The sequence below is a fragment of the Vicugna pacos genome, chromosome 9 (assembly GCF_048564905.1).
Source record: "Vicugna pacos chromosome 9, VicPac4, whole genome shotgun sequence".
NCBI lineage: Eukaryota > Metazoa > Chordata > Mammalia > Artiodactyla > Camelidae > Vicugna > Vicugna pacos.
Window position 1 is genome coordinate 36218189 of NC_132995.1, and position 12448 is coordinate 36230636.

The 12448-nt window shown below is 38.8% G+C and overlaps 1 protein-coding gene across 1 annotated transcript in view; it reads right to left on the reverse strand.

The window, feature by feature from the left end:
* The window catches only part of CDH8 (cadherin 8), a 312089-nt gene that overhangs the window by 108858 nt on the left and 190783 nt on the right, over positions 1-12448 (reverse strand). The window contains exon 8 of the mRNA XM_006211078.4: positions 3427-3563. Coding sequence (XP_006211140.1) covers positions 3427-3563 — 137 coding nt within the window. The remainder of the gene's footprint in view (positions 1-3426; positions 3564-12448) is intronic.

The window sequence follows — 12448 nt, forward strand, 5'->3', positions numbered from 1 at the left end:
AGCTACTGAGCGGAGACGCGCTCCCCGAGCCTGATCCCCTGTTAGCACGTGGGCGTCTAACTGCCGGCTCCTGTAATGAGAGGTGCCTGTTGATTATGACGGCAAGTTAGCTCTATTACCATGGAACTACTTGGGAAATACACACAGTGAAGCATCTCAGCCTTGCTTAAGTGACTGTGACACAAAAGGATAAAGGATGACATCTCCATCCTCATTAAGGGATAACAGATGGACTTTCCTAAAACCCATTTTTTAGCTTAATTTCATTTGCTTAAATCTTTTGTCTGATGAGATGGTGTTCTGAGAGTAATTTTACACTGTTCTCCCTGGAATGAATATTTCTTTATTAGAACCACCCCCATGGGGTTTTATTGTCTTGAGTGGTTTTAAATATTCACCTCATCCAAATACAGTAAATCTCCCTTTAAATTTTTTTTTTCCAAGACATAGTCTGCAGCTTTGGAAGATAAACATTACCTGATGGGCTCCAAAATACAACCAAGTCAAAACAAATTTCTAAGCCATTTTGATAGTAATTCCAATTTTTCTTAAGTTCTCTGTGATATTATTATTTCAATGTCCTTTCAAGATTTGGAAAACAGATAACCTAATTGTACACTTAAAGTTTTTAGATTTATGCCCACTTCAGGTTACATTTTACAGCTAAAAATGAGCATTCTCTTTTGTACTCCCATTCTTTTTGGTTCTAAGAAAGTTACATGCAAAAATTCAAAACCAATGTTCAGGTTTCAATCTGAATGAAAAAAAAAAAAGGCCAAAAAAGGTGTAATAAAAGATGAGATAACCCCCATTGATTTTAACAGAATGTCAGTTTGTCATATATTTTATTTATTTATTTTATTTATTATCTATCTATTTATTTGGGGGATAATTAGGTTATTTGTTTATTTATAAACAATAAAGGTACTGTGGGTTGTACCCAAGACCTCAGGTATGCTGGCATGCACTCTACCACTGAGCTATACCCTCGACTCCTGTATTTTTAATTCTACATGGTTCAGAGAAAAGCTGAGGTTTGCCATGTGGACAGAATCATTTCCTACTTGGTCTCTATATGGAGCTAATTGTACACTTGAATCTGGAACATATTTGAGTGATTTCTCTCAAGCCATGAAGAAAACTGTATCTGGTCTATATTGCAGCATTTTTAATCAACCAGACATTCACTGAAGGAGGTTCGTTGTCACACCTTTTTCATACCCTCAGCACGGAACTGCTTGTAATTCCCAACACTCATCACCTCCTTCCTTACCTCTGGGTCATTCTCTGTGGATAGATCAGCAGACTCCAACTCACCCTTTCAGATGCAGGGGCCTCCCGGTGCCACTAGAAGGGAAACTCCAAGAAGACCAGGGGTTTTGCCTGTTTCGCTCACTGCTTTGTCTCCAGCCACTAGAACAGTGCTTGGCAAGTACCAAGGACTCAATAAATAATTACTGAGTGAATGAACAAATGAATGTCTCCCCTGATTGGGTTTGGCGCCCCTGTCACCGTGGAGTTAGCAGTTCATTACCCTGGAGCATCTGCTCTGGGGTCTGTCTGCCTTACTTGTCTGGGGTTTCTTGCAAACACGTTCTTTGTTTCTGGATTGCCCCTTCTGAAATGTTTCTTAACCGCCTGTTCTGTGTATTCATTTCCTTTTACTCCTTAGAATGAAGTACCTGGATCCTTATAATGAGGACTTCCTGGGTGAGTATTTAAGTGAAGGTATCCGTCTCATAAAAAAAAAAAAAAGTGTCATAGGTTAAGGCTAAGGTTATTACAGTCAATATATGAGAAAATTCTTTTAGAAATAGTTATCGCCTACATACTTTAAAGAAAACCATGGTCCTTTAGAGCATTTTTATATAGCCTACAATCAATTAAATATATATAGTTTTTCTCAGAGGCTCAAGATGATATACATTATAAATTATAAAAATTTCATACCTGCCACTCTAGGTAGGGCTAACACTTCTCATAAACCAAAGCCACCAAATGGGACGCTTTGTGTGACTTCCCCCTTAATGTTACAGGGGAAAACTGCCCCCAGAGTAGCACTCGGGGGAAGAAAATACTGCTTCTAATACAGGATGAGCATCTAAGTTTCCGGAGTCTTTTTCCCTCCATAGCCATTTGACTTCGAGTTCTCTGCCTGCCCTAGAGTTGCCAACAGAAACATTCTTCACTCATGACTCATCACTTTTCCACACAGTGGTTGTTTTTTGTTTTGTTTTGAATAAGTCTCCATGAAAGACATCACCCCACATCTCAAAACAAGGAAAAGCCATGCCCCTCCCGAAGGTCTAGACGACTCTTCTTCTTACCAACAAATGAATCATGTGTCTTGGAGGTGTTTCCCCGTTTTCACATCAGTTGTACCAGGGCAGATTTTAGGTCCTGCGTCTTTATACTGTATGTATGCCCAGGAATCTTCCCTAACGTGGGTTTTTATTTCCTTGTTCCGATTCCCTCTACCCCAATTTCCTCAAGAGTTTATTGCCTCCCTTGAACTTGTGTAAACTGTGAAGCCCTCATCAGCTCCTTCATGGAAGAAAGATATTTAAGTAATATACAAAATACCTTGTGCTTGGAAATAAAATGAACATCACAGCCCTTCTGCATGCTTCTGTATAATAGGAAATTGGTGAGGGAGGCAGAGTGCAAGTTCTCGTAGACAGCATGGCACTAAATCTCACCTTGACGCTGTTGTGTGGAGACTCAATCGCTGTGTCATTAAGTGCAATCAGAGAAGCTCTATGCTCATTAAAAACTGGCAGAAAGACTAGCATGTGTTATTTTAACAACTCTGGTGCCTCCTCTGAAGAAGTGCTTACATTTTCACATGCAACTTCTGAGAAATTTTCTATTAAAAATATAATTTCAAATGGTTTGTGGTTACTGTGTAAAATACATTAACTCCAAAAAAGAAAACAAAATCATCTATAATCTCATCTCCCCAAAATGATACATACTGATAGTGTAAATTTACCTCCTATATTTTCTGCATGTGTATGCATAGTTTAAATATGTGAGTGATAATTTCTATATTGTATATAATATATGTTAGTGTCCACTTATTTAAGTTATGGTGTATAGCTCTTGAATTCTATTTTTTTATGCTAAATCTTTCTGTATATTTAAATATGCAAAACATTGCTTTTAATGGCTGAATAATGGATATAAGATGTAAGAATATTTGGCTCTAAGAATGTTTCATTTCCACATATATTGCAACCTTTTGGTAGTTCACCACATTGTGAGTTATTTCACGTTGAGATGGTGCATTCAAAGGTTCCTTGGGAACAATGAGACAAGTTCCAATGCCAAAATAGCTAATTGACACTGGGACCACTCCTATGATTACCAGGCATAAAAACTGAACCCAGCCACACAAGGAAGAAATGAACAAACCCAGGCACTTACTAATTTCGGTAGCAATGATCGTTATGTTGTGCCACACGCTTAATTCTCTGTCAAGAGGCGTTGCCAGCGTTATCTTCCCGTCATCTGCATTAATGTTGAATTGTCTCTCCAGGTCAGTGTGCCGGTCAATGGAAAACCTGCAAAACAGATACATCTGTGATCTTCTTCAATGTTTATGTGATCCATACATTCCACAGCAGACCTTTAGTGATCCTGGGAGAGCCACAGTTGTGAAGTCAAATGAATGGGGAGACTCAATGGCATCATAATTTGTAAAACAAAATGACTGAATGGGGCACAAGAAACTTAATAATTATTATCCAAGGAGTAATTAGCTACATATGTAACACGGAGGTCGTAAACTGCCATCAGTTTCAATAGGTAACACCTTCAAAAATGGATGCTGATGAAGAGTTAATTGGACAATCCATCACATTTATTGGACAGCTTATGATAATTAGCAGTTGCCACAAAATACCATATAAAACAATGAACTCAAACCCAAGGCAGGATGGTGCTAGGCAGCAAGTTATTTACGGCAGTTCAAAAAAATGTCTGTGTTAAACTCACATTTGACTACACAGCATGTATGTGTTTTCGTTATTGTTGCTGCTGGTTTGTTTTGTTTTCATTTTAAGTAGGAAAACTAAATACATACTTTACTTAAAATGAAAGTTGTCTCTGTCCATTGAGATCAGATGGCTTCTGAGTCTCTAGTAAACAATTTCTAAAAGCTGCAGTAGATATTTTAGCAGATTTACAACACAAGATTTCATGAAATCTAAAGTTTGAAATGGACAGGTTAGTGGTTCCTCTATCGAGAAAGCTCTTGCAGATAAGATAGCATTAAGAGGCTTTGTGTCTAGAGCTAAGTGCCTCTTGGGAACATTGAATATCGAGATCATACACGATTTTTCCCATAACATTTATTAATATCCTTTTATACATCAAGATCTGAACTTCAGCAATGGAATGCCACATACAGTAAGCTCTATGTCTTAAGGAACACAAGACACATAATTAGAAAAACTGACCTATAAATAAGCAGTGAAATGAACTAAAACAGGATGGAACGGAGGTCCAAAGAAGGGTGTTGTACACTGACTGTGTCCCCCCTAAAATTTATATGTTAAAGTTCTGATAGCATTTGGAAGGAAAGCCTGTAGGAGGTAATCAGGGTTAGATTAGGTCATGAAGGTGGGGCTCTCCTGATGGAATTAATACCCCTATTTAAAAAAAGGAGCCACAGGCTCTCCCTCTACTCTCGCCACTGAGGATACAAGACAAAGGTCTGCAGACCAGAAAGGGTGCCCTCACCAGATGCTGGATCAGCTGGTGCCTTGACCCTGGACTTCCCAGCCTCTAGGACTGTGAGACATAAATGGGGCTTCACCCACCCAATCTATGGTATTCCTTATCTACAGAAGTGCAAACTAAGTCAAAGGTCACGTACAATCCCATTCTAGGAGGAAGAACTGAAGAAAACCTTCATGGTTGAGATGACCTAGAAGTGCATAAAATCTCTCTATTAAGTGGGACTCATTAACCCAAAGTATGAAACATGGTCCATGGCTATTTGGAGCCGAGCATGTCTTCTTCTTCTTCTTTTTTTCTTTTTTTTAACATGTTTCATGTTTTTTATGAACATTTATTGTATCGTCAAGAATTAGACTACATTATAAGAAAGTGAGAAAAAAATAATTTTCCCGTAATTTTCGGTCTGCAGTTTTGTATTGTTTGTATCTTAGTGGATTTCATTGCAAACACATACTTACGTATTTTATGTATATCTACTTCTTCATGTGTATCTACTTACTTGTATCTATATCTACCTCTGAAGAAGGAAGGATAAATGGATAGACGGATGGATAGAGAAACAGATGTACAGGGAAGTGGATGACTCCTCACTCCTTTTAGCTACTTCTTTTTCATTAGAATTTGCATTCATATACTGTATACCAGACACACATACAAAAAAAAAAAGGCATTTCTGTAAATCTTCCCTACCAAAGACAAGCACCATTAAACACTTTGGAATAATATTAAAAAGTACTTAATTTTACTGACAATAGTTTACTGCTAAATTCCTCGATAAAAACATGCACCATGAAATTGTAACTACTGGTTTAGTAAAGCCTTAGCTACAAAGAAAAGTAAGACACTGACTTGTATCTACACCAGGAATTTACAAACCAACCCCACACCCCAACCTCCAGGAGGATGAGAGAAATTCAGAAAGGATCTAAGAACCCAGAGGCGTATCTGAATTAACAGTGCTCACAAAATAATCCTGAGCATGAGGAAGTAAGTGTTCACTGCAAAACATTTGAATCTGTTGTATTACAGAAAGAAGATTAAAAGCCGTTTTCCTGGGGAACAATGATTGCTGATTAGACCAATGAGATTCCAAGTTTAACTGTAAAATAACTGAACAGACATGTGTTTTACTCCAGATACCATGAACACTTGGACTTTTAAATGAGCTAAGAAATGTCCAGAGGATTAATTATCACTTTCTGCAACATATTCATAAATAAAATTTGCAGGCATTGCTGGGTTCTAGTGCTTTTATTATCTCACTGCTGATAGTTCACACATTCATGCATCAACTGATTTCCCAGAAGCCACCGTAAAGGACAATCAGTCTCATCATTGATATTCATGGATCCCAAATCTGAAATATATTCCATGGCGATTTGATTGCTGACCAGTAATTGCCTAGAACTTGTGGCCTGGAAGAAGCACTGGGAACAGTGACAGGGTTTTGGAAGCTGGCATTTAAAAAATGTTATTTGTTTAATCCCTTATTTAAATCCGTATCATGCAGACCTCAACTTTGGAAGGAATTATATCTCTGTTATGTATGTATTGCTGATTCTAGGATAATTAATAAGTTTATTGAGCTTCAGTTTCTTCACTGGTCAACTGAAGACTCAGACCCCAGATGTGGTTGTGAAGATTAAATACGAAGCATAAACCGTCTCTGGTACTTGTGTGCTGGAGACAGGTCCATCAGCCTGAGATCACCATAATCAGCATGTCCCATAAAGTTTATTAAATGTTAATAAACTCCCCTACTTGGAAGGGGGTTGAGAAGGCCCCTTTCTTAACAGTTTATAAATAGTGTAAAACTAGAAAAACATCTGGGTGTTATTTAACTCCCATCACTCTGACAGAGGCAGGGATATTTTTCTCATTTTTTAAAGATCCAGTTCATGACAGACTTTATGAGGTGAGTCATAAGAATTTATAAAATAGGCTATAAATACAGCCCTTTAGTAAGATCAGAGGTAAGAATGTCATAATATTACGAGATTACACAACGGGAGGAACTCGATGAGGGGAAAAAATGACTTAGTTTAAAATTCAGTTTAAAGTCGACCTCAACTATTTCAAGAAGCCTTTTGCTCCTTTTGTAGACATTTTATGCATTTTACTGCCTCGTAGACTATACAATGAAGGCTTCCAAGAATTACTAAACAATTCAAAAACCCAGACTCAACACAGTCAACAAGCATGCATTAAACACCAAATGTGTACCAAGCACCGTGCCAGATGCCTTTTTCTTTCGTGTTTCTTTCCTTGTTTTTTTTTTAATAGAATGAATAAAAGAAAAATCATCCTTACATAGGTGTGATTTACTCATGTTAGTAACTTCTGTATGCCTTTGCTACCTAATCTGTAAAATGGGAATTATAGTAAGGTCTTGTGAGATTTACCGAGGCAGCACCCATGAGGCACCACTGCAGCACGTGGCACATAGTAAGTGCTCAGTAAATAGCTATTGAAAATCTTTAACGCTGGCATCACTTATCTGGAAACAATAGGCTTCTACTGCTGATTCCCAGGCCCCTCCTCAGGTCCAAGCAGCACTCCTGCTCACCCCTTGCTTCTCTGTCCCTGAGCAAGTTCATCGGGGCTCTCAGGTCAGTGGAAGCAAACATGTAGAAGATGTCACTTTAAGTGATAAAGCCAAGGAGAAAAAGGGAGTGGGGAGGCTGAGGCCTGCACCCCCAGCACCACTTTAGGTGTTCATTTTTCCACTAACTTTTCTGACCAAAATCTCCGTCCCATGAACCGACCATTCCAAATTCAAAGCTTTATTGGACACATTCACTTTTGAATTCCTTTTGACTACTGCATGAGCATTTGTTTTGTATCATAGTTAAAATTAATTACATTTTTACTTGTTTAAAATGAATTACATAGTTAGAGATATTCACATTTGAAAAAAACCTGCACCCCACCTGCCATTTTTAGTAAAGTTCTCAGAAGATGCTTGCTCCCCACCCGTGGCTACACCACTCCATCACTAGCTGCAAAGATGCAGCTTACTTTCCTCTGGTCCTCTAAGCCGCCACCACCCACCCCATTTTCTCAGTTTCTCCCCTCACTTCCTACTCATTCCACTCTGTGATAGAGCTGCATCAGAGTGACAAAGGCAATACTCCATTACAAGACTCAGATACAGGCTCTTTCCTTAAGCCAATTAACAGAGAATAGCTTCAAAGAAAAACTGAATGGGTTGAATACAGCAAACACGAAACAACCTAAGTTTTAGAATCCAGTATACTAAGCAAGTTGGCCAGACGTTGTGATTTTGGATAGATCTCTCAGAAGTAGACCCTCACGTTACTCTGTTTTCTAGGACTCTCGGTGTCTATGTGAATGGCAGCAGACGAAGTGGAAGAAACAGAGAAACCAGTAAACCTTTCCTGGAATCTCAGCCGTGGGCTATCACTGAAACAATGTAACTAGCCATCATCTCTTAGGCTCATCCATGAACAGGAGACACTTCCCAAAGGGGTGCTTTGCAGTAAATGAGTTGATACATGACTCAGATACAATAAATCAATTGATTAATTAATAGTTGAGTCTTCAATCTGTAAGAGATCTCTTCAAGCCCAGAGTGACTGTGAAAATGAAAAACTAGAAATGGAAAGATAGAAATAAAAACTATCATTCACATTCTTCAGTTGTTTCCCAACTGACACTAGAAAAATACTCCAGAACTCTGTTGTGTTTGCCTACACCCATCATCACCCTTTTCAAACTATCCGCTCCCATGAATATCTTCACAGAGTGCAGACTCTGAGTTGGGAAGATGAGAGGCTCCACTGGGTTTCCTCCTTGCTCACCGCTCACCCACAGGGAGCCTTCTGAACCTGGTCCAACTCTTTACTGACCTTGCCTTCCTTAAGGGCGTTCCTCTTATTATTCTACAGTTAAACATTCACTGGCCTTTTGCTCATTAAAGACAAGGAGAGGTTATTTGATTCATATATCATAACATCACATTGGTTGGAATTCTGCACTCCAGTTTTTCAATAACTGATTACAGGAAGGATGTACAAACATTCACTGAGCATGCATTGTTATGTGGGAAACATGGTGGTAAAGAAATATTAGAAAAAGGAGTATATGGGATAAGAAAGGAAGAAAAATAAGAAATAATGACTGGTTTCTACTGTATCTACTGAAAAGTTCAATGTCTTCTAATTTATATCTTGAAAGTCATAGGATTTGTATCTCCAATATTAGAGTTTCCATTCCAACTTCTTAAAAATATGCATCTATTGGATTTGCTATTTCTTCGCAGATTTACTTAAGATACATTAGACCAAAGACCTCATTTGAGAAAAGCAAAATATACTTTGGAGAGTCACCTTCCTGCCACAATAAGAAGAAACATAACACAGTGGGGAGTGTGGCATGTGAGAAAACAGGCTCCTTGGGTCATATTAACATCAATTTCATGGATGGAAGTTTTGGAAATAAACACTCTCATTCTAAAATAATAGATATGTTTTAGAAACGGCATAAACCTTGATAACCAATGTTCACAGAAGCCCTATTGTAAGCTTTCCCATTTTATACCAACAAATATCCTGGTTTGCTTCAATACAGCAGTATGTGTTAGGAATAACTGCTAATGACACCATCATCTTACTTTGTGAAGTCAGGGCCATACATGCAAGGAAATTCCTACCTAGATGCTCAGCGTCTTGCCTGGAGATCTAATTTAACCTACTGCACTCTGACCAGGAACACAGCCTTGGTCACCAGCTCACTCAATCCAGAAGAGTTAGCAGAGGTCAGAAGTTAATATAAGAAGCTACCACTGGTGTGGTGGTTGAGAATAGGTCAAAATGGACAACTGGATATTACTGTGTTGGAAAATAGCACCCTTTCTGCATTGCTGTTACTGTTTATATTAAGTTACAACTTTAACCTGAGCAGTATGTTTACTCAATTAACACAGCCCAACTATTTGCATTTCATACCAACGTTGGCACAAAACCCCACTTTGTGTATACGTGTGTGTGTTTAAGACAGATTCTGTTGTCAACACACAAATAATCCACGTATATATACATTCCTTCATTTATTCATTCATTTACAGCATCCCCTACTTCCTCTTCCCAGCCTCACCCGCTGTCTCCTGCTGAACTACTGTTTCTTGTTTGCAATAGAGATCATCAGTCTGTGACAATATCAAGAACATTTTATGGATTTTCAGAACCAAGTTCCCAGTGTTGAGGAGTCATCTGTTTCACTCCCAGTGACTTCAGTGCCACCCCGAAGGGGTGCGTATTAAAGTCTGGAGTGTCCACAAGCAGCTACAATGATCATCTTAAAAATCAGATAAAGATAAATGACACATTTCTTTCAAAAGTTATTCTGAACTACATTCTTCCTAATACAGTATTTGTGAAACACCTGACAATTTTTCCAGAGAATGACCCTTTTATTCCTCACGTCTCTGCTAAGCCAATTTATAGATCTATTCTTAGTTTCATCTGAAAAATGAAAACAAGACTGCCTTCATTTAAAGTTTAAAGTAAATCCCCAATTAGATAATGCATTGTAAATCCCCTTTTGCTTTTCAAAAGTGTTTGTACACTGAGTATTTATCATTATTTCTAGAAGACACTCTGACAAATATCTGGGTATTTTTAAACAAGAACAACAAAATATTCAGAAGACTCTGGTATTTGGTTGTTGTCATATTTCAACTTGCTGCTTTCACCCAAAAGGTGAAACAGATTCATGCACCCAAATCATCCTCAGCTACCATGCACCCAAATCATCCTCAGCTACCTTCATTTATTTATGGTCAAGTATAGAAAGCTCACATTCTAAACGTATCGGTTCAAATGGTGAACCGTTCCCATGTTCTGAATATGTGTTTTGTTTCACAGTTTGTTCCATTCACACCTTGAAAAGATAACTTCGTGAAGCCACAATCTCGTAGGTAAATTTCTGCTGCCAACAAAACCCAACATAGATTTTTTTTCAGTGAATAATCCCAGATAAAATTTGATTCATGATTAATTCTTTAATATTTCTATAATATCTTCAGAGAAACTCTAATGTTCTCCCTGAGTCATCAAAATAATCAGTCATAACTGGAAATTCTAAATATGGCAACTGTACGGGGAAAATGGAGTGCAGTGAAGGGATTAAATGTAAAATTTTTATTTTTTATTTAACAATAACGTAAGTGTTTCTTTGGGTCACGTGTGATGCTAAACGTTTGAACAGAGCCTCTTCTCTTAGACACAGTAGTTGTGACTTTCTCATTACCTACGATGGAAAGCGGCCAGTGAATAAAGCAACGCACCCTGCGGTGGTGAGGGCCTCCAGGTGCGCCTGGGAGGGGAAGGTGAGGACAGAGGTGACACCCTGAGGGTGCGGCACCTGTTCTGGGTCAGGAAGATTTTTTTCAGGTGGACTGCAGGAAGGGAGGGCATCCTCAGCCAGAAAGGAATCCGTGGAGAAAATCCTGGGAGTCTGGGTTTCTTTAGGAAACTGTATAACTAAAGGACCAGACTAGGTGTGGTGGTGAGAGCTAAAGTCCGGCAGATGAGCATCCTACCATTTCCTCCCTCCCTCCCTCCCTGCCTCTACTCCCTCTGCTCTTTACTGACTCTCATGTACAAGGAAGGCATCTTGTTAGTCGCCAAACAAACGTGGCCTTGCTCTCACGTAACTGAGTCTGTATGTGGAGAAAGACAATAAAAGTAAATAAGGTTTTCTGAAGGTTTACAGTGATATTTTAAAAAAAAAGGTCTGAGATGTATAAAATATTATTAAAATATTCCTATCAAAAGAAACAGCCAATGTGAACATTCTGAGTTAGGAAGATGTTCAGTGTGTTCAAAGCCTTTAACAAAGGTGTTGCTGGAGCTCAGGGCTCAGTGAGGGGTAGGGCCTCAAGGAGCAGATCAGGAAGGACTCTGGAAACTGTGCTGAAGAATTAATTTGTTTCACTTGTGGAAGATGGGGAGCCACTTGAAAAAATGTAGCAAGAGAGTGATATATGCCTACGCCACAGCTGGACGCCACCGAACTTTTGTGATGGAGAAATATGCTCCGTGCTGTCCAATACGGTAACCACTAGCTGTGTGGCTAGTCAGCCCTTGAACATAGCTAGTGTGATTGAGGAATTGAAATTGTTACTGTATTGAATTTAAATTAATTTTATTTCAATTCAAAGAGCCACCTGTGATGAATGGCTACTGTACTGGACAGCACAGATCTAAACTGAGTCAGAGATCACTTCAGCAGCTGCATGTGCATCAGAGGGCAGGAGACAGGAAAATGGGGCCATGATAACGGGTCACATTAGAGATGATGGTGTTTGAGCTTAGAAACTAAAATAAATAGGACATAGTGACTGTTGGGATGTGGGAAATAAAGGAGATTAAGGAATCTTGAGGCAATGCCCTATGGAAGGCTCGTAACCTCTTCTATCAGTTTACGTTGCTTTCAAATTTGATGAGTTTCTCTCTTTCGTCTCCTTTTAGCCATATTCACCTAATTATTCACCAAATACACTAAACTGGTAAAAAAAAATCACTTAAATATTAGCAAAATATAATTCAATCTTTCCAGAAATACATGGAATCTGGCACTGCTCTGTGATATTCATCTCCGGTGTGTGCTTTTCTGTGATGGGCGATGAGCAGTTGTGAGGATAAACTGGTTTACACTGAAGCCCCCATGATGACCTTGATCC